Source organism: Primulina huaijiensis, chromosome 2, assembly GCF_012295235.1.
Source record: "Primulina huaijiensis isolate GDHJ02 chromosome 2, ASM1229523v2, whole genome shotgun sequence".
Classification (NCBI taxonomy): domain Eukaryota; kingdom Viridiplantae; phylum Streptophyta; class Magnoliopsida; order Lamiales; family Gesneriaceae; genus Primulina; species Primulina huaijiensis.
This window is the reverse complement of record NC_133307.1, coordinates 1,713,656-1,737,069: the sequence shown is the minus strand read 5'-3', so window position 1 is coordinate 1,737,069 and position 23,414 is coordinate 1,713,656. Positions and strand designations below refer to the sequence as shown.

General features: G+C 33.9%; 3 protein-coding genes across 4 annotated transcripts; 2 read left to right on the top strand and 1 right to left on the bottom strand.

Annotated features, from left to right (window-relative positions):
• Positions 1 to 212: 212 nt before the first annotated feature.
• On the bottom strand, positions 213 to 3,202 carry LOC140963528 (auxin-responsive protein IAA13). 2 transcript variants are annotated; one of them, XM_073422890.1, is made up of 5 exons: positions 2,662 to 3,202; positions 1,459 to 1,772; positions 824 to 941; positions 616 to 677; positions 213 to 473 (listed from the first exon to the last, which is right to left on the bottom strand). In XM_073422890.1, the coding sequence occupies exons 1-5, from the start codon at positions 3,000 to 3,002 to the stop codon at positions 418 to 420; spliced, it is 891 nt and encodes a 296-aa protein (XP_073278991.1). In that variant the 5' UTR covers positions 3,003 to 3,202; the 3' UTR covers positions 213 to 417. The 2 variants fall into 2 exon arrangements, with proteins under 2 accessions (XP_073278991.1, XP_073279000.1); XM_073422899.1 differs by having other exon boundaries at positions 1,459 to 1,769; positions 2,662 to 3,188.
• Positions 3,203 to 11,496: 8,294 nt separating this feature from the next.
• Positions 11,497 to 12,759, top strand: LOC140971877 (uncharacterized). The gene is made up of 2 exons (XM_073434408.1): positions 11,497 to 12,196; positions 12,290 to 12,759. Exons 1-2 carry the CDS (start codon positions 11,497 to 11,499, stop codon positions 12,757 to 12,759), a joined length of 1,170 nt encoding a protein of 389 aa, XP_073290509.1.
• Positions 12,760 to 17,380: 4,621 nt separating this feature from the next.
• Positions 17,381 to 18,000, top strand: LOC140958827 (mitochondrial import receptor subunit TOM9-2-like). The gene has a single exon (XM_073416396.1). It carries the CDS (start codon positions 17,465 to 17,467, stop codon positions 17,768 to 17,770), a length of 306 nt encoding a protein of 101 aa, XP_073272497.1. The 5' UTR covers positions 17,381 to 17,464; the 3' UTR covers positions 17,771 to 18,000.
• The last annotated feature ends 5,414 nt before the right edge of the window (positions 18,001 to 23,414 follow it).

Genomic DNA, 23,414 nt, shown 5'->3' with positions numbered 1-23,414 from the left:
TTACACGATAAATTTTTCATCAAAATGCGGATAAGTTCGACGTCATATCCATGTCAAAAAAATACTAAAAATAAGAAACTAGTTGGATAATTTTTTTTTTCTTTTTCCTCCTAAACAACACAAGTTTTATGGTTTGCAGTTGCACCAAACAGAATACGTAGATAAATAATTAGTAAAATACATGGCTTGGAGAAAATTGAGACACAACAAATATGAAACATCTTCATATTTACACAACAAGAAACTTCATATTTAGTGAAAATGTTGTACAAGAAAACTCCAGGAATTCAAATTTGGCGGCTTAAAAGATTAGATTGATATATAGGCAATCGCAAAGATTATATGAAAAAACAAATAAAGAAAATAATAGTAATTTGAAGAACATCTCTAGCCTTCTTCTCTCCATTTCAGGTGTCATTACCTCTTATATTGTCTGCCCTTTTGTATCGCATTCCTTTCTTGGAATTTTGGAGCTGTAAATATATATATATATATATATATATATATATATATATATACACCATTTATTTGATCACTACACCGATGTATATAAGCGAATGGATTTCGAATATCAGAATTCACAAAATTTAGTTAATGAAAAGTTTTCTTACATACCAAGTCCTTTGGCATCCGAAGTTCTCATGATCTTGAGTCGTTTCAAGGTGTTCATAAACATCCTAAATCAAAAAAAAAAAGTGAGACTGCATATAGTATCAGTTGCCATGCTAGTTAGTGAAATTCATCAACTTGTTCAATTTCGAAATAAAAAACGTTATAATGAACTCGAGCTCGACAGACTATTAATGATAATAATGCAACATACCCCCAAGGAACATCTCCCACAAGCATCCAGTCACCTTCTTTATCCTCATATGTGAGCGCGAACTCGGATGTTGCATCCAAAAGCTTAGGAGGTTGTATCGTTTGATCATTTCCACCATCTGATACCACAATCACAACGTCAGTAATTCGAGGGACCCCGGCCCTTTCACCATAACTACAATACCTCAAGGAAGTACATTAAAAACCAATCAAATCCACAATACCTCATGCATATCACTTGAATAATCCTTAATCCATATTCGTAACTCTTGGCTTTGCTTAACAAGCAGATTAAGTAAATCGTATGCTTCATTAAAATCACCAATCCAAGAGTAAATTACAATCACAACTCATGCGGTAAGATAGGCTAAAATAACGATATCAACTTTGAGAACTTTAACTTTGGTATAATTTCTATAAAGGCAGTATAAAAATTATTGGAAGAGGGGTGCACCCACAAATTTAAAGTATAGGAGAGTTTTAACTCATTGAGTTTTGATCAAGTGTTAAGCAAATTAAAATGATACATGGGTTCTATATGTAATGTAAGCTACCTCTTCAATCATCTCACATGAACTCGATTTTTTATATATATATAAACATGGTTCTCAACACATAAGTGGTAAGAAAACTCACTAATATTCAAGGCTGGATTGAAGAACATATCCTCCAATGTTTTCGCTAGCATTTCATAGCTCGTATGAGCATTCAAGTCCACTTTCCTTCCAATTTGCAATCCATCCATATTAACCTTAACGAACCACGGATGAATTCTTTCTTTAGCGCAGGTGTCATTCTTGTTGCTTCCATGATTGATTTTCTTCTTTGAGTTCTCATTTTTTTCGTTCCCACCAACTCCCTTATCTTCTTCGATGCTCGAATTCTTCACATGGTTAACCAATGTATTCATCCTGTATGCCTTTATAGGAGGCCATCCCACAACCTGACTACTTAAAAAGGAAACAATGTGCCAATTAGACTTAGTGAATGAAATAGGCAAAAGATTGAGTACACGTAATAAATCATATCAAATTAACTCGATACTTGGTTTAAAAATATATATTCACTCAATATAGTAAACACGGGTGGGCCTATAGAGTTATCACTCCTCAAATAAAAAATCTCAAGATATATCTACATCAAATTGTGATAGATTTCAAGTGTATCCAAACATGTATCATTTGATATTTCAAATTTGAAATCATTTATCAAATCAAATATCTCCATACAAATCAAACTCTCCCATTCAAACGCAACACTAGATCAACTTCTGATACTAGCCCAATTTACAAAATGCATAATGATCAAATAATCCGACCCAAATTAGCAGAATGTGTGTATGTGTGTAATAAACAAGAAAGTAATGCTCAAACAGAGAAAATTGGAGAAGACAAAATGATGTGAAAAATGGAAAAAGTAACTCCAAACATAATGATTAATCATCAATGGATCAAAGACCGCTGAGTACTACAATGGGGCTTTTCAGGAAGAAAGAAACCAACACACTCATGCAAAAAAGGAAGTAATATCTCTCATATCATATAGGAGGAGGAAACTTTTGCAAGAAATTATATCAAACAGCTAATTTAACCAAAAATATACAAAATTAACCAAAGATTTGGGGCAGATTCAGATAACATAAATATAAACATGATCCAATGTATCTTAATCATGTATACCAAAGATTTGCAAACAAACAAACACTGTCAGAATAAGCAAGAACTGAGATAAAATTAAACATAAAAACAAACAAAAACCCACAAAAAACAAGAACAAGAAATGAATTTCGCAACAGAAAGAACTTCGAAAAATCAATTCTTTTGGCGAAAGAAGTGTAACCTAACACCAGTTGAAGCAGCAGTTCCAGTTTCGAGATCTGAATCAGCAGCAGCTCGTTCCCTCTTTGTGCCAGCACAAAATCCATTTGGGAAATCTTTTGCAGTCAATATTCTCCCATACTCACCCCATGCAGCAGCAGAACCCTTCCCCTTCACCCCTCCAGCACCACCGCCGCCGCCGAGACTCAGGCATAAACCCAGCTCAAGCTCAGCCTCCTTCTGTATGCCCATGTAATCTTTTTCCATTTTTGAAGCATTCAAAGCAGTTTTCTCATTCAACCCTCCAATCCCACCACCACCTCCACCACCACCTGATCCGAGTAAACCAAGAATTGGTTCCATTACATATAAAATCTCAAGAAAACAGTGGAGAAGAAAGGAAATGCAAGGCCAAAGATAGGATTATGGAATGGTTTTCCGAGTGAAAAAAAATAGATAATGGGGTGACAAAGATGGTGGAAACAGTCATGATTTGGGGCCCATGTGTCTGCTAGTGCGGCCTGCACCTCTGATAAAATTCTCTTTTTTCGTTGCACTTTTTGATCCCCACATAGCTCCGCAGGCCGCAGCTCATCGTTTCTGGGGATAACCAAAGCTTGGATTTTTATGTGTCTTATCTCTTAAGATTTTTTGGGGCTTATTAATTTTCTAAAAAATTATACATAAAGGGGAGATGTACGTATAACTAGGGGTGTTCATCGGTCGATTCGATTTTCGGTTTTTTTTTCGGTTTGTTTGGTTTTCGGTTTTAGAAATAAATAATCCGATATCCGAACAATTTTTCTTCGGTTCGGTTCGATTCGGTTTTTTACCAAAACGGTTCGGTTATTTCGATTTTGGTATAATTATTTAAATTAATAATATAAATATATTGTAAAATATAATATGTTAACTTTCTACATGTTTTCTTAGTAAAATATTTAAATATAATGTCTAAATTAATTAAACAAACGACAATCAACTAAAAATTGTTCAAAATAGTTTTTCATTCACTAAATATCATATCAAAATATATAATAAAAATAAAAATATAAAAAAATTATTAATTTAATGAAATTTCGGTTTTTTCGGTTTTGACATATATAATCCGAAACCGTACCAAATAAACTTCGATTTTAACATTTATATCTGAAATACAAAATTCGGCTTTCGGTTCGGTTCGGTTCAGTTTTCGATTTTTTAGATTTGGATTTTCAGTTTTTTCGGTTTTATCCAAAGTTTGAACACCCATATATATAACATAACACAATATGTATAATTTTCTAGTGAGAGAAGGGTTTAATATAATTAGATCTCATTTCTAAAATCTCGTCCCAAATTTTTGATAAAAAGATGAAAATATCCAAAATTGTGATGTGTTATAAACCCGATACAATATTTATATTTTATTTACAATGTCATGTCACGTGGAGAGTTAAATTTTTTTAACTAAAAAATATAAAATAATTGTCTGTATTATTGACAGAACTTGAGCATGAACTTGAGACTTTCTTATCTCAGGCAAATAAACAACTAAATCTATTTAAATAAATTAGAAAAACTACACACTATCAGCGGGACTCAAACATGAAACTAACAAGTCTCAGGAACTCAACCTTAACCATTGGATCAAGGCATCAGCGGCGCGAAGTGTTAACTTAAAAGGGCAGTATAAGTATCATAAAACAAGTAGGTTCCAAACTTTTATTTGTAATTTGCAAGTTTTTTTATGTTATAGGTTAATTTAAAGTTTTAATATAATATTTTTTGTATTTTTTTACGATTTTAGTTTTTTTCTCGAGATATTGATATGATATCGAAAAATAATGACGTTTTGTCTATAAGAATTTCTGGTGATAGTATATAGTATGAATTTATCTAATATAATACCATTCTCGTGATAGTATATAGTATGAATTTATCTAATATAATACCATTTTATGGGTACTCGATATTATAGACATTCCGACAACAAGTATGAGTTTTTTATGGTGAAAATAATTATATTAAAATGTCTTTTGTTCATGCACTCATGACAGAGGAAACAATGAATCTTTATCGAGGCCCACAAAAAATTCGCAGATCTAATTTAATTTGTATCATATTATTTGGATTTGACAGAGGTCGATATATATTATACGACTAACAAAAGTGATGTAATGACGATGAAAAACACAAGGAATAGCTTCTTTCTCGTATATATATTAGAATTTCATATAAAATAAAACTATTTTAGACTAATTTGAATTTTAAAGTAAACGAAAATAAAATCGAAATAGTTGCTTGATTTCATCGCCTTTAAAATTTTAATGCATGTAAGTACTTTTTTCTTCATAATAAATGTGTTCCTTTCTTGCAATTACGTACCTTAATTAGTTTATATATATATATATATATAAAAGTAAAGGTGGAAATAGCTTTCACCGAGTTATGCAATCAATCGATATTATTACGGACTAATTTTATTTCGAAAAATTAGTTATATATTTATAAAATTACAAGCTCAAAGAAATTAATTAATTAGATCTTGTCTACTGGTTTTCTAGGTTTTTTTTAACACGATTAATCTTATATCTTTTTAATTTGTGAAGTATTTAAATAGAATGTTAATTATTTAGGGTCTTGCTAAATATTAAGTTTTCGACAAAAAAAATGTGTATGTATATATATGAGTTGATATTTGCGCTCAATTTTTTGTTATTTATACTCGATTTGTGAATAAATTTGACACATATTTTACACATGAGTGGAGTATAGATAACACAAAATGAAATGTAAATATCNTATAGGATTACCTAGATCTTGGAGTAGATTTAATGTCTCAACTTTAGTAAGAAAACTTTTCATTAAATATTGAATATTGATCTTTTTACAATTAAAAAGTCACGTTGTAAATTTAGTGCAGCTCCATGCTTCATTATATATATATTTTATTTACATTGTCCTATGCTGACATGACAAGGAACTCAGTCGAGTGTGGATTATATGTAATAAAAAAATTAATGTAAATTTATATAGCTATTAAATTATATGATGTTTGCAAGGGCTACAAAAATATTGCTAAATTATAGTTTATGAATGAGTCATCAAAAAATTTGGCATGGAATACTTCAATATACATTAAATTTAAAAATAAAGTATAATCTAAAATACAATAAATTTTCATTATATAATTAGTGTTATATTATAATAAATTATTTTCATCTAAAATTTTATCTTATTATATTTTTCTTCTAGAAAAATTCATGTGGAAAAAATGGTTATTTGGGGGAAATATTTTTGAAACATAAATTGATTATTATAAAAGTTTCATAATTATAATATAATACATATACATACATACCTATGAATGAATTTTTAACGTCTTTGTTGAAAACTAATAATTGTCCATGTCAGAAAAGTAAACGAAACGTGGTGTTTGAGCTACTAGATATTTTTAAATATTTGAGTTGTATTGTTACTATTAATTATATTTTTTCGTAAGTTAATAAATGTTTGATCTTAGAATTGATATTAATTAAGTCAATATCACATGTGTTAACACTCTAATAAAATCTGTCCTACATGAAATACCTACGTATGCAATGTCGTGCTTTTGCATCCCTAAAGCAACGTGTGCATGCAGCTATTGAACGGGAGTGTGCCAATTTTTGGTGGGGTGTGGACAATGAAAAGAAGAAAATGCGATGGACAACATGGGACTTCTTTCGCAAACCCGAAATGTAAGGAGGAATGGGATTCAGGAAACTTGATAACAAAGCATTGTTGGCCAAACAAGCGGAGCTACATGGGTAAAGCCCGGGTGGCTCAATTTTTTTTTAAAAATAAATTATATGTAAATTTTGAAATAATATGATATTAATCCGGATAGATTAATTTAAAATATTAAAAAATTTTATAGATTAAAATTCTAGCCCGGACAGAGCCATGTTTGTGGCTCCGCCATTAAATTTATTTAACAAGTATCGAGAATTATACAAAATCCCGATACACTTGTTGGGAGAGTTCTTAAAGCCCGCTACTTTAAACATATGGATATAATGCAAGCTTCTCTTGGGAACAAGCCATCCTTTATATGGCGGCCTCTGGTTTGGTGTAGGGATCTTTTAGAAGAAGGCCTCTGTTGGCGTATTGGTAACGGTCTTGGAGTGGATATATTCCGTGATTGGTGGATACCGACTCTGGGGTCAAAATTCAAGAGACTTGACATGCACGAGGTTTGTTCGTGGCTAGTGAATCGCACATACAGAAAGGAGCTAGAGGAATTCTGTTGTCAAGCATGGATGATGTGGGGGGAGAGATGCTGGAGAGTACGTAACTGTGAGCTCCGTGAAATGAGAGGCCAGAAGACAGATGTGGCTGGCTTCCTAGAGGAATATCAGCAAGCTCAGAAGAATGCCTCGATCTCTAGAACTTCAACTGCAGCGCCCTCTCAAGCATACAGGCAAGCTCCTCTGTTGATCACCTTCGAGTAGATGTGGACGCAAGCTTTCCGGAAACAGGTGATTACTGTGGCATAGTGGGAGTTATTCTTAACGCACGGCCAAATGGTGGCGGCTTTCGGATGTGTCATACCAAAGCCTGGAAGCATAGTTAATAGGGGAGCTATTAGCAATTCGATAGGGCCTCGGGATTGTGCAGGAAATAGGCTTCCATCAAGTGGTCTTATCCTCATATTCGCTCTTGACAATGCAAACAATCACGAGACGGACAGATTAGCTTAGTTATACTGGTTCGAGTGCTTATGATATTCAATCTTTGGTGTCAGAATTAGATATAACCGTCATCTTTCTTTACATGATATCTTATTAATTTGTTTAAATAATAATGTTTACATGTTTGATTATCATATAAAAATCAGAGTAGGTCTCTTGTGAAACGGTCTCACGAATATTTATCTGTGAGACTGGTCAACCCTACCGATATTCACAATAAAAAATAAAACTCTTAGCATAAAAAGTAATATTTTTTCATGGATGACCCAAATAAGAGATCTGTCTCACAAAATACGATCCGTGAGACCGTCTCACACAAATTTTTGCCTAAAAAATAAAAACGTTTTTGTTAAAGATATACACTTTATTTTGTTAATAAATTTTATACATTAAATAGAGTGTGAACAACGTAAATACCATTAACTTTTTTTAGATCAATTTATTTCTCTTTACTTTTTAAAGAGATTTTTACATGGTATCAGTGAATATATATATAGCGGAATTTTTCTGTTTTTTTTTTCTAATACATGTGAGAACCGGATATTAGTTAGAAAAATAAGATAAAATTTCAAAATGAATAAATACACCAAACTAAATTTATAAAACTATAAATTTTGTGGGATCATAAATTTACGACTTTATTAAAAAATATAATTGATGACAATTATCGAATTCAAATATTTCTAACTATACAACAATATTAAGATGATGTTTCGACAAGTGTTTTAAAAAACACAGATCAATCGCAAAGTGTAAAAAAAAAAAAAAATTTCTCTCTGGGCAAAAGAAAGAATAAAGTACAAAAAACAAATTTAAGATAAATTTTATATTTTTTATATTAATTTTTAAAAATAAATTATTGATAGCATAAAAATTTAAAAAAAAAAAAAAACTATAAAAGTATCGAATAAAACATGCCTCAAAGCCTTCCCTTATTTGCAAGTGGGGGATGACGAATTTTAGCCATAAATGATTAAAAGATTTTTCACTCTAATTTATCGCTTTCTGGATTTGTGACATTATACTTTTATTTTATTTTATTTTTAAAAAAATACAAATAAATATTTTCATAAATGATTAATATTTATGAATGATTGGACTTGTTAATTATTTTATAGGACTTTTTTTTTCAATCCTATTAATTTATGAATTGTTTTGTTTGTTGTTTTATGTGGTACTATGATGTATGGTTCTTAATTTTGGTTATCTTATCATATTTTAGTAAATATTTTAATTTAATAGTTGCTCGTGATATTAAAAATGTTTTTCGAGATTTATGAATTTATTCTTAAATTTTGTATTTTATAGTTCCACGTATGGAGCCTGTCACGCCCCGGGACGGGATTGGTCGACACCGACGTTGCTCTCAAATTTACATTCGAAAACAACAAGCCTCAGAAGTATAGAATTCCAGAAACCAGTCTTTTATTCATAATACTGAATATTCATTGTCTGATACAACTTAAATAATAATGTTTTACAGCGGAAATGTAAAACCAGAAAATACAATGTCTGAACAGATGCCGCGGAATATAAAATATAAATCAGAACTGAGAACAACTATCTTCATCATCAGTCCCAAAATTGATTCTGCTCCTCTTCTTCTAACATTTCTTCAGTATTCTTATCTGAGATGGGTTTGGTGGGTGAGTGATATGGTTGTCACTCAGTAAGCAGAGGCGGGAATAACTCTCAGTTTTCAAACACCATTTTTACAGAAACAGTCATACAATAATATACAGAAAACTCTTATTTTCAGAACAGGAATCAGAATTCAGAAATCACAGGTTTCGGAACAGAAATCAGAATTAGTAAGCACTGAGCACGTTAGTGAATTTCATGGCTAAACTAATATCAGTCCCCTATATGTTCTCTCCTCTGAGGGGTGAGGCCAGAAATCAGAAATTCAGAATTCAGATATGTTCAGAATATATATTCCTACCATTAGTTCACTAGGGAGTTTCAGTGCTTCAAAAATCAGATATCAGAAATCAAACATACAGAAACTGTACTTTAGAACAGAATTTATCAAGCTGATTTCAAGATATTTATACATAAGCCCACTTACAGTAATTTGCTAGAGTTTCGGTTGAAGTCTACTGAAAATCTGGTTGCTTTCGCTACTGGATATTGCTGCTTGAACAAAGGCACTCTCTCTTAACTCGAAAATTCAAGTGATAATCTCAAGGTTTGTGTAACCCATTTCAGAGACTTGAGGGTGTTATTTATAGGCCAAATTCTGACTGTTAGCCTCCCTATTAATGACCATAATCTATCATTAACAGCCTTTATTTCATGTTAATGCTTCAGTTACAAGTCTAAGCTGAATCAGTAACTGTCTGCTGGAATCTTGCTCTTCTGCTGCTGGATTTTATCTATTGTCTGCTGCTGGATTCTAATCTGCTGGAAAAGTATCAGCTTTGAAATATTAGCTTCTGTACCGTACCAGCTTCTGAAATATTAGCTTCTGCTGGAAATTTTGCATTGCTGCCGAAATGCTGGAAATTCGGGTTCTCACATGCGTACCAGACATCGATAACCTTCGACAAAAAATAATGTCTGAAGTAGACCTTGCAAATGACATGGAAGTTGAGGTGTTTTTCGCGCAAACTTCAAACGGCCATAACGTTTGATCTAGGAGAAATTTTTACTATTAAAAGTATGCGTTGGAAAGCTCTCGACGAGGAGAACGTAATCTTAGAACGATTAAATCGTTCTAACACCGCCGACGGACCCCAAAATCCTTCGTTTAGATAGTGATATCATCATTTCTGTGAAATTTTCCAATTTTTCGAAACTTTGAGGAATTTTCATTTCCAAACGGATTAGTATTTTTGCACCAAACTTGGTACACTTCATGTTCTTGATGTGAAGGATTTTTAGTAAATTTTTCACTTGATTCTAAGACAAAAAATTTTTGAGCTATTTTCTTCTATTAAACGGATAGGCAGTACTGATTTTGTTCATTCCAGTATTCGTCTATAACTTGACCTGTATTCTTGACTTCATTTCTGAACCTTCACTTTCATATTTTGGAATGTAGGATATGGCTGACCAGAATAGCTACATTAAGAGCTTAGAAAGGAAGCTAGGAACATAACTATTGCTTAGAGCTGGACAAAGATGAGTTACAGCATAAAGCAGAACACTTAAGAAGTGATGTTCAACGATATGCCCAGTATCTGCATGAAGCATAAGAGAGAAATATGAAGACTCAAGAAGAGTTTGAAACTTTCCAAGAGACTGTTGCAGAGTTAATCGAGTTACGTGATAACTTGGTTGAGAAGATCCAAGTTCTTAAGGATCAAAATCACCAACTCGTACACCAGCATAATCAGTATAGTACGCATACTGATGCTCAGATTCAAGAGCTGCAGGATACTGTGGAAGTTCTTAGTGACCAGAATGCAGTTTTGCATGGTCATATTGAGCATCTACAAGCAGTAATAGTCAATCATGAAGAGGATCCAGAAGAAGAAGTTGAAGAAGATCCTATGGATTTAGATTTGGGAGAAGTGATAGACTAGAATATCAGTAGTAGTTCTTTGTAATAACACGATTTGCATTCTGTTTTCATTTTCAAATTTCAGTTGTAATTGCATTTTTGTGGAAATCAATAAAATTTATTTCTATCAATTGGTTTCATATTTTGAGCAATTACTCTATCATCGTGCTTCCTTTGTGTAGTCCATATTCTGTCAACAACATTAGAGCTTTCATATTTGTAGGAAATGGACGGAAGACCAGTAAGAAACAATTGCAACAACCGTAACAACAACCACAATGATGAAGACGCACAACAACAACAACCACCACCAGCAGTTGGCCTTAGCCAGGTGGATCTGATGGCTATAGCCACGATTGTGGCAACCACACTACAAGGGTTGGTCAACCCTAATGCTAACCAGCCACCGCCACCGCCTCCAGCTCAGAATGAGACTAAGCAGCACTATGAGTCCCTACGAAGAGCAAGAGTTCCAAATTTTGATGGAAGCTCCGATCCTGAGGTCGGACAAAATTGGATGAAAGAGGTGGAGAATCATCTTCGACTACTTGAGGTTCCACAAGATATCAGAGTAGATGTGATTACACCATTTCTTGTGGATAAAGCTGCCAAATGGTAGGAAGGAGTCTCACCAGCTATGTTAGAGACGGGACCTATCACCTGGCAAAGGTTCCGGGAAGCATTTTTGAGACAGTATTTCCCGACAGCTGTTCAAGCGCAGAAGCTGTCAGAATTTGAAAGCTTGGTTCAAGAACCAAACATGTCAGTGGTGGAGTATTCATCCAAGTTCCACTCATTGGGAACTTACTCCCCAACCATCATGGGAGACGAGGCCTTGAAGATGCATCGCATCAAGAAAGGATTGAACAGTCGTATTCAATCTGCCCTTTCCGTGATCGATCCCAACAGTTTTGATGAATTGATGGGAGCCGCCATCAGGGCTGAGAATGACATTAAGAGGCGTGAAGGTGAGAACAAACTTAAACGTCCTCAGTCAAGCCAGTACCAACCGAGCCAACAATTCAAGAAGCCTAGGTTTTCAAGCAACCAATTTACCAGTACTCCAGCCAGAAGAACCACTTCTTCTCAATCAAGCCAAGAGGAAGTCAAGTGCCAAAAATGTGGAGTCACTCATACTAGTGAATGCCGAAGGAATTCTGGAGCTTGTTTCCGTTGTGGAAAGATGGACCACCACATTGCTCAATGTCATTTTCCAGATCCAAGGAATGGTCCAGCATGTGGAACAACTCCAAATAATCCAAAGGAGAACAAGCCAAATGCTCGAGTCTATGCTATCACTCAAGAAGAGGCTGACAACTCCAATGATGTCGTAGCTGGTACCATTTTAATCAATGATATATCTGCTTATGTGTTATTTGATTGTGGTGTTACGCATTCATTCATGTCTAAGTGATTTGTCAAGAGGTTAGGAGCTAAGCCTGATAACTTAGAAGAACCATACAGAGTAGCAACTCCTGCAAATCGGATTTTAGAAACTCGTACTCTATATCGAGATATTGGTGTTCTCATAGAGAATCAGAATTTCAAGGCAAACTTAATCCAACTAAACATGGTGAAATTCGATGTAATTCTTGGAATGGATTGGTTAGCCAAGAATCATGCTTTAGTAGACTGTCATGGAAAGATGGTAACCATCCAAGCCCCACACCAAGAGAAAATTTTATTTCATGGCAAGACCAAAGAACGAAAGACTCTTTTTTCTGCTTCTCAAACTTGGAAAGCCATGAAAAGTGGAGAAGAAGTTTACCTAGCTATGTTAAGCGAGGTAAAAAAAGAAACCACACTTTCACTAGAAGAGATTCTGGTAGTACAAGAATTTCCGGATGTCTTTCCTGAAGAAATCCCTAGCGAACTTCCCGACCGTGAAGTGGAATTTTAGATTAATTTAGTGCCCAATGCTACACCGATCTCAAAAGCACCGTACCGAATGGCTCCAGCAGAGTTGAAAGAACTCAAAGAGCAACTTCAAGAGTTGTTGGATAAGAAGCAAATCCGACCAAGCGCATCCTCGTGGGAAGCTCCTGTCCTATTTGTAAAGAAGAAGGACGGAAGTATGAGATTGTGTATTGATTACAGAGAACTGAATAAGATCACAATCAAGAATAAGTACCCACTTCCAATGATAGATGACCTATTTGACCAACTCAAAGGAGCTTCAGTCTTTTCCAAGCTCGACTTAAGGTCAGGCTACCACCAACTGAAGGTCAAAACAGACGATATTCCAAAGACATCCTTCAGAACAAGGTATGGATACTATGAGTTCATGGTGATGCCGTTCGGATTAACAAACGCTCCAGCAGTATTCATGGATCTCATGAACAGGGTGTTCAAGCCATTTCTTGACAAGTTTGTTGTGGTATTCATCGACGATATTCTGGTATATTCGTCAAGTGAGGAAGACCACAAAGAACATCTCCGTCTCACCCTCCAGACGCTGAGAGAAAAAGAACTTTACGCCAAGTTCAAGAAATGCGAATTTCGGCTAGAAAGCGTCACATTCTTGGGACAAATAATATCAGCAGCAGGAGTATCTGTGGACCCTAAGAAAGTAGAGGCAATCTCAGATTGGCCCAGGCCAAAGAATGTGACAGAAATTTGAATCTTCTTGGGATTAGCGGGCTATTACCGAAAAATTTGTTGAGGGATTCTCTTCAATAGCTATACCTCTCATCAAGCTCACACAAAAGAACTCTAAGTTTCAAAGGAGTGAAAAATGTGAGCAAAGCTTCAAGACTTTAAAGAAGAAGCTTACCTCCACGCCAGTGTTGGTATTACCTATGGAAGGCAAAGACTTCACCGTCTACAGTTATGGATCTAAAGGAGGTTTAGGATGTGTACTCATGCAAGAGAAAAGGTGATTGCATATGCGTCAAGACAGTTGAAGCCGTATGAACAGAATTACCTAACACATGACCTCGAGCTAGCAGCAGTGGTGTTTGCACTAAAGATTTGGAGACACTATTTATATGGTGCTAGATGCGAAATATTCACCGATCATCAAAGTCTCAAGTATTTGTTCACTCAAAAAGAACTAAATATGAGACAAAGACGGTGGATTGAACTCTTGAAGGATTACGACTTGACGATAAGCTACCATCCAGGGAAAGCCAACAAGGTAGCAGATGCTTTAAGTCGAAAGGATACAAGTAAGGTAATCCTGGCATCACTTTCAGCACAATCTTGTCTTCGAGAGACAATCAAGATAAGTCAAGATAGAGATTTCGCCTTGATACAACTGAAAGAGCAAGCCAAGGAAGGGAAATCTCCATATTTCGAGACGGATAATAAAGGAATCTTGTGGATGAAAGGACGCTTGTGCGTTGTCACGCCCCGAGCCTGGGCCCGCGTCTTCGTAACTGCACAATGGACTCCTATAGCAACTACTTCGTATTCGTCCTCGCTTTACGAAAATGATTAACCCAAGTTGCTATAGAAGTCCATTGTAAGTCATCATAAACTCATTTAAAATCTTTGATTTTTTAGATGTGGGACAAGGGTATCACAATCGCCCCTCCTTCAGAACGCGACGTCCTCGTCGCGGCCTGACCCCTCGATCCACCAGCACCGAGAATCTAGAGGTGACTCCTACATGTTCAAGAGGTGGTTCCTGTCATGTAGCACTTTGCCCCGCAGGTTCAAGAGGTGGCTCCCATGCACGTAGCGCTTTGCCCTGCATGGCACTTATTTCCCGGTGTTCTATGCCGGTGACCGGCTCTGATACCATTCTGTCACGCCCCGAGCCCGGGCCCGCGCCTGCGTGACTGCACAATGGGCTCCTATAGCAACTACTTCGTATTCGTCCTCGCTTTACGAAAATGATTAACCCAAGTTACGATAGAAGTCCATTGTAAGCCATTATAAACTCATTTTAAATCTTTGATTTTTCAGATGTAGGACAAGGGTATCACAGAGCCAATCGACGATACTTCGAAATATAAATTTTATTCTCTAAGCAGATTTATCTTATTTTGAATTTTCAATCTGCGATTTAACGTTGTTTTGCATACTGAAATTTCATGCCCAACTCAACAATTTAATGTAATGGTCTTTGAGATTTTCGGTGGATGAGTCAACAGTGTAGCCCAAATGAAATAATGGGTTTGTGCGTTTGTAATATGTAATTGTTGTGAACAATGTGGAATATACTTATTTATTGTATTGTCAATACACACATGTCAAAAGATTTAGTGTGAGGAATGGTTATCAACGATTTTTTTTTCCATACAAATGAATTTCAATCAAAAGAATTTAATTGTTCATGTGAAGATTCGAAAGATGAAAAAATATTATAGATAATCAGAAGCCGGTCACTAGAAATAATTGGAAAGCCAAATTGAAGATTGCAGGGGAAAAGGGGGCAAATAGAGAGTGAGTAGATTTTTGGAGGAGCATAAACCGTGAGATATTTTTACACCTGATCAAACTCACTTTTTAAGATCAGCACGCAATAGATCATACGCGAAAAAGTTTACTATAGAAGCTATGGTGAAATCTGAGATTTATGTCTGAATATTTAGATTTTATTAGCAAAGATGTGTATGATCATATGAGTTCGTTGAAAAAACATACCAAAGTTGAGAATGGAGATGCCACAATATTTATTCAATATTTTATAAATAAAGCGAGTACAAAGAGTTATTTTTTATTTAAACTTGTAATTGGATGATGATGATAAAGTGATGAACTTTTTATTTAAGAGTTATAGTTGAATGGTTGATTATGAATATTTTAGTGATATCATGTCAATTAATACAACATATCGACAAATAAATATAATTTGATATGTGCTCTTTTTGTTGATATAAATAACCACATGATGAATGTGATGTTTGGCTTGGTATTTTTGTCAGATGAAACCAAAAGTTCTTTTGAATAGTTGTTTACTATCATTTTTGTTATTCTATGAATGGAAATCAACCTCAAATTATATTTTCAGACCAATCCAAGCCACGATAAATGCCATTGAAATAGTTTTTCTACAATCGCATTGTTGTTTATGTCAATGGCAAAAAGAGTCGAATTCATATTCTCACATGGAGTCGGTGTCGGAGTCAGGGGCGGAAGGTGTAGACTCGGAGTCGGAAGGTGTCAGACTCGGTGTCGGAGTCGGCGATATTTAGGTCTAAATTACCCCTCAACCATGGTTGGGTTTGAGAGAGAGAAAAGTGAATAGGACTTTTCATCTCTTCATTACGAAAAAATCTCCCGACAATTTCTTTATGTATAAGAGCTCCCAGTTTTATGGAAAAGAGCTCTCTCCTGCTATAGAAAGAGCTCCTTTAATTTACTAGCTCACCACAATGGAAGCTCAACTGGATTATTTTTATAGTTCTTATAGATTAAAATATTTAGGTATCTTATTATTTATATATAACTAGCTACTTTACACACACGATTCGTGTGTATATTTTTTTTATAATTATCGAAAGACTAAAGTGAAATTTGACAAATTATCGAGGGACTAAAGTGTTATGTGAATTGTTGTAATTAAAAAAAATAAAAAAAATTTTAAAAAATAAAAACAAAAATGTAATATTTGTATCAAATAAGGGTAAATTAGAAGATCAAAAAACAGACCAAGACACTATTTTGTCTCTATTATGGAGATTCGTAATAATAGTAATAGATGAGAGTTTTTTATAATTATATTTATTAATATTTCACCATGACCAAGTTTTATTTTATATATAAAAATAGCCAGTGGTGTTTTTTTTATTATAAATAATTGGATCATTAATTTAAATAGAAACCCATGTGTTTATTTTGGTTTTTTATGGGTCGATTAAAATCCAACTAATTAAACGAATTAGATAAGATTGGTACATGATTCATCAGTTTCCAGTTTAACCATCGATTCAGTCGGATGATTTTTGAAAATATGATTAAAAAAATTAGAGTATCATCATTGTTACAATAATATATAGGTCTCTTGTTATACAGTCTAACGGATCTTTATTCGTGAGACGTGTCAATCTTGTCTCTATTTACAATAAAAAGTAGTATTTTTTATTGATGACCTAGATAGAAAATAAGTCTCACAAAATGGACTCATGGGACCGTCCTACAAATGTTACAAAATATAACTTCTTATAAACATTAAATAATAGATCATATATAAATAAAATTGTTTGATGCAAATCATAAGTCATCTAATTTACATATCTTAAATATGAGTAGGTTTTTCGTGAGACGGTCTCACGAATCTTTATCTGTGAGACATGTCAACCCTACCGATATTCACAACAAAAAGTAATACTCTTAGCATAAAAAGTAATATTTTTTCATAAATGACCCAAATAAAATATATGTATCACAAAATACGACTCGTGAGACCGTATCACACAAGTTTTTGCCCTTAAATATTCCCTTTAGTGCAATTTGGAAAGAGCCATCTTATATATATTGGAAGGGAACTTTGTGTAATTTTAACATACTTCTATTTTTTCTTTTATTTTTCTCCTTAAAAAATAAAAGTAGTATTTTGGCTAAATATAAATCTCGAAACCCGTTCTTAATTTTCTAAGCCTATCCTTTGCACGAAGACTGCGCTCGGGGTTTTGGATCCAAACCCTAAACAACCAGCAATGGCTTCTCTAGCCAGATCAGGCGGCAGAAAAAGCGGCAGCGACGGCGTCATATCCCGAATCTCCAATTCCTCTCTCGCGAAGAAGGGAAAGGCCGCCGCTTCCGATGTGCCCTACGTCACGAAGCGCCTCCTGAAAAGCACGGGCAAGGCGGCTTGGATCGTCGCAACCACCTTCATTGTGCTGGGGCTTCCTCTGATCATTGAGATGGAGCGCGAGGCGCAGTTCAACGAACTTGAGCTCCAGCAAAACTCCCTCCTCGGTGCCCCTCCGGCACAACCTGCTTTCCCCGGCCCACCGAAGTGATGGGTTTTAATTTCTTATATGACTTTATAATGTTTTTTGAGATTTTGGATCTTGATAGATAGTATTGGATCTTGTCGCTTTGTTTATTTATTTGGGTATAATTGGCGTTTGCTTGAATATCTGTTTAAACCTGATTTTACCTTGTGGAGATGTGGCATTGTGGTTTTACTGCTTTATGATTGATCATGTGTGCTTGTGATTAGAATTGAGCACAAAAGTTTCTTACTTTATTTCTGATTGTTGGGTTTCATTCTCGTAAGTATGATGTCTAAAAATTTATGTTTTACAACCGATATTTTATGTTTCAGTGGTGCTTGTGATTGGAATTGAACGTATAAGTTTCAAAATTTATTGCTAATTGTTGGGTTTTCGTTCTGCTAAGTGATAATAAGTTTAGAAGTTATTTTTTTGCAACGGACATTTTATGTTTCAAAAGGTGTTCCATTTTTATTTCTATGGAGTATATGATTGCACATGTTCTTGAACCATGTTAATATTTTTGTACATAGAAGTCATCTGTCTGTGAATACAATATACAAGACCAGTTTGAACTTTGAAATGTATATTTTGTACTTTTATGTGCTTTGTAATGGTTCTTAATTCTGTGGTGTAATTTCGGTTATGATGCCAATTACTTTCGTGTTCCCGGGTATTAATATTTTGTTGTATATAGATCGTATGCCTGTGTTTAGACTTAATTACTCCAAGATTAAATTAGGACCCTCTCGTGCAAAGTGATTGTAATTTAGGTTGGAGTTAGTAATTTAAAGGAGTAGTAAGCAAGAAGAGTTTGCTACAGTGTTTGTATCTGTGTAATAGTTTGAGTTGTTGATGATGGCTAGTTGTCTTAAAATATATCTAGTGTAGGGGATTGCCTATGCTTTTGTGGTTTATTTCGGTTTTTAGTAGCTTTTGATGATGGCTAGTTGTCTTAAAATATATCTAGTGTTCAAGCAAGGGGATTGCCTATGCTTTTGTGGTTTATTTCGGTTTTTAGTAGCTTTGTGTGATAGGGATCGAATGATTCAAAACAAAAGATTAGGCAATTTGAGTCTGCTAGCAACTCCAGAGAACTGTGTTGGAGAATAGAATGGAGACACTCTGATCTTGTGGAAAATTGACATTGTTCTGTGGTTTTTATTGCTCTGTTTTTTATAAGTGCTACAATATCATCACAAATGGCACAAATGTACAACTACTTATTACTAAATATAGAAATCTGGGAATAGTTCGTGTACTTTTATTAGCTTTTATGTTCTTGTATATTCATTTTGTGTCCTGTGGAGAGCCTTCCTTTGTTTGTGTTTAAGCTTGGTTTGTGTAATATTGAATTGGGACCGTCTTGTGCAAAGTTAGTGTAATTAGGGGTGGGATTGGGTCGAGACCTGTCTCATAACTTCCTACACAATCTCCGTTTCGATAAGAATTGGAAATCTTTTTTTCTCCCGATCCCGTACTCGATAATATCGGGACCCAAAAGTTCGGCATCCTGTCGGGTAGGAAGAGGATATTGCAAAAGTTTGGGACCTCCTCGGGTACTGAGAGGATATCGTGATATATATAGGAGTGAGAATAACAATGTGGTCATTTTACTCTTGAGCAAGTTTAGGCTCCAGGGAGGAATTAATGATAATTTTTTATATATAATTAAGCCTTAAATTTGTCATTTATGGGTTAATCCTTTAAAATATGTTAGTCAATTTCTATATAGGATTCGACCCAATATTATTTTATTTAAAATGACAATCTTCGAACCTGTAAACAATATTATAATATTTTAAAAAAAATTAAAAAATCGAGTCGGATCGAGAATACGTTCGGGAAGATATTAGTTTCTCGATTCCTCTCTCGACACTAATCGGGATGGAAAAATCCCGACAACTCGGGTTGTGAAAAATGCAGGTTGGGATTTTTTTTGGGGCGGGATTTGGGTTGGGTGATTTTCAATGTGTGTGTGTGTAATAGCTTGAATTTTGAGATGTCGATGGCATGTTGATTAGAAAGTTTCTAGCATTCTAGCCAGTGGATTCCTTGGCCTTAGTGGTTTGTTTTGGTTTTTCATATTTTTGTGTGATAGAGATTGAATAAACAATTTGATGCTGCCTAGCTACTCGAGAGAATTGGGTTGGAGAATAAAATGGAGACACATATTTTGTGGCAAATTGACATGCTTTTCCTAATCTTTTTAACAATTGCTCAATTCATCAATCATCATCAATTTTAATCGGAGTTGTTCGAGCATGTAGTCATAAATCTTTGTATGTATTGTGTCCTTTTTTTAGGAGGATGTGTTCTTAAGATTTTATGAGAATAAACTTACAGAGTAATTGAACTCTTTGCATACCCGTGTCTTGTTTATGAAAAATTTATCCCATCCAATGCAGTTGCTACTTGTAAATAAGTGACAGGCTTTAGAAAATTGTTTCCTTGATTATGTGTATCTGCGCCATTTGGACCTTATGCCCGAAGGGAGATATGTCAAAATGAGTTAGCTGGGTGGTCCAGATCGTCTTTTGGTAGATCGAAAATTATTACCTCAACTTATCTATATTATCTAGTGGGACCAGTGGGTATTACCAATCTTGTTTGAGTAGGTCTCTTGTGAGACGGTCTCACGAATATTTATCTGTGAGACGGATCAACCCTACCGATATTTACAATAAAAAGTAGTACTTTTAGCATAAAAAGTAATATTTTTTTATGAATGACCCAAATAAGAGATCCGTCTCACAAACTACGACCCATAAGACCGTCTCACATAATTTTTTGCCATCTTGTTTTAACTCCAGCCCGTACCACCATTTTGTTGGCGGTCGACCCACCTATAATTTTTGACGGGACGATCCGACATGCAAAGCTAATTTTATTTTGACATCTGTATTACTCTATATACTCCGAGTGTGAAATTGAGTCCATTTGGGCTTGATAAGTGGTAGATGTTGGTTTCTTTGAGAATTTGTTTGTCTGTTTTTTTGTTTTGTTTATGAAAGCATGACACTGGGAATTCTTTCAGACTTGGTGTAACCTTCCCATGGCTTTCTTCAAAAACCAGGAAATATATTTTTTAGATTTTGGAGTTCGTTGTGATTGAATCATGTCTTCATGTGTCCGTGTACTTAAGAACACAAACAATTACATAATCCACGAGACTTGGTTCATGCGAGCGTCAATAGAACTGAATCAGGGGTGCGATTGATGGCGCCATGGACGAGTTACTGACTGGGGCTGATGGTGAATCCACAGTCTGTGAATTTTATCAAGCTTGGTTGCCGTGAACTTTTATTAATAAGCTTAGTAAGTATTAGTCATTTATCTAACCCTTCGATACATGGTAGAATCGAACATTTGTAGCTTTATTAAAATTTATAGCTAGTGGTAATGATTTAACTCTGATTTGTTCAAAGTGATAATAATATAAGGGTCGTGTTTCCATCTTCCTCCTAGCAGGAGTGATTATTCATTCTTAACACATATTATTCCTTTATTAAAATAAGCATGCACTCTTCATTCAAGTTAACTTCTATTCATTATATTTTTGCCATTAATGTTCTCATTTTACCAAATACAAACACATATTTTTTCGCTTTTTCAAAAAAACTATTTTCATTTTTAAAAAAACACAAACAAATATAAACACATCTTTTTTTTATCCATTCCCCAAAAATACATTTCTAATTGCTTCATCCCCAATGCAAAACTATTCAGAATTCAAATTTTACTAGATTTTAAGATACATATAGTAATAGAAAAAAAAAAAAAAAAAAAACNCTTAATCCAGTGTATTATGACATGAAATTGATGTCTACAGTAATAATAAATCTTCCCCTCTTTTTGGAAAATATATACTTCACAAATTTCATTTTATTTTTTGCTTGAAAAAATAGGAAAATTGTAATTTTGGTCTTGTATGTTTGCTTTTTCTTTGCAGTTTTGGTTATCTATGTTATTAAATTTATGTCTCATTAATATATCTTTCGATTTTTTTCCAAATTTTAATATTTTTAATCTATAATGTTGATATGACTCTAAACATGTTATGGCTAATAGCTCTAAATGCCTACATCGGTGCCACATTCAATATCACGTAAAAAAAATTACTAAAATTACTGAAAAATCTAAAAATGACAAACAAAATTAAAATTTGCCAAAGAATAGGTTTCTTGTGAGAATATCTCACGAATCTTTATCTGTGAAACGGTTCAACCCTACCGATATTCACAATAAAAAGTAAGACTCTTAACATAAAAAATAATAATTTTTCATGGATGACCCAAATAAGAGATTCGTCTCATAAAATACGATTCGTGAGACCGTCTCACACAAGTTTTTGTCGTTGAACAAAAGAGATAATCAAATTTTCAAAAAGATAAATATAGGATATGTAAAATGCAAGTTTATGACAATGGAAACCAAGCCTTATTTGTGATAGAGCCTTGGATTGTTAATGAAGCCATATCACATAAATTGAAATAGGAATGTAAAACCAATTTAAAATATAACATCAAATTTAATTTGGTCAATTATTAGTTTTATTATTATTATTGGAGAATGGCCATTTTCACTACACCTATTTTATTTTATGTATCCCTAGTGAAAAAAAACAGTGTGACATTAATTCCCTCATTTCAAGGTAAAGAAAATAATTGTTTTTTTGGGTTAGAGTTGAAATTATTGACATTATATTATATATTCATAATCTAAAAGTGACAGATTATAATTTTATCCAAAGTCGTAATATATCTCCTTGAAATTAGGCTGCATTTCTTGAAATATGCAAGTGGTTGACGTCAGCATAATTTGAAGAAACTGCATTTGTTTGAACTTAGTCCAAGAGTCATTCATGCATATCATTACGCTTTAATATATGAAAAAAAAAAAAAAACCATATTTATATTAAAAATAAATGTACTTATCACACTATTCAAGTATATAAATGATCATTTATTGAGATTGGGCTTGTAGCCCAATGATCTCACCCCTGCCGAAATAGCCGGTTTCTCCGGGTTCGATCCCCCTCTTCGCGTGAGTTGTAATAAAAAAAAAAAGATCATTTATTACTCGGAAAAAAGAAGATGATTTCATTTAAAATATTACTTTTCAAGTATTTTTTTTTACATGGAATGAAAAATTAACAATTGTTTTTCCAGAAAATAAGATGATAATAAAATTTCAAGTTATCATTCCCAATTCAACAAATTTCAAATTTTTGAATATTTATTAAGGTTGTTAATAGTGAATTAGGGGTTGTAAATAATTAATGTTACCCCAATCAATAAAATTCAAAATACAACTACTTCACACTTCATTCAACCCACTTGGGAATAATTTAATAATTTATCAACCAAGCAAACCACTTTAGAATAAAATAAAATTTGGTCCAATTTTAATGTATTTTTCAATATTTGAATTTAAAAAATACCGGGAATATATGTCTGCAAAAGGTATTAAAAAACAAGCAGACAGAACAGAATGCTTGAAAATTGGGATAATATTTTTTTTAAAAAAAAAGGTTCAAAGAAAATGTAAAAAAGCATAATTGGACACATAAGATTCAGAAGCTATCTGAATTCGTTTGTCAATGCTTTTGGAGGCAACTTAATATTTAAAATAAATTTGGACTTTCAAATTTTGCAATCTATATATA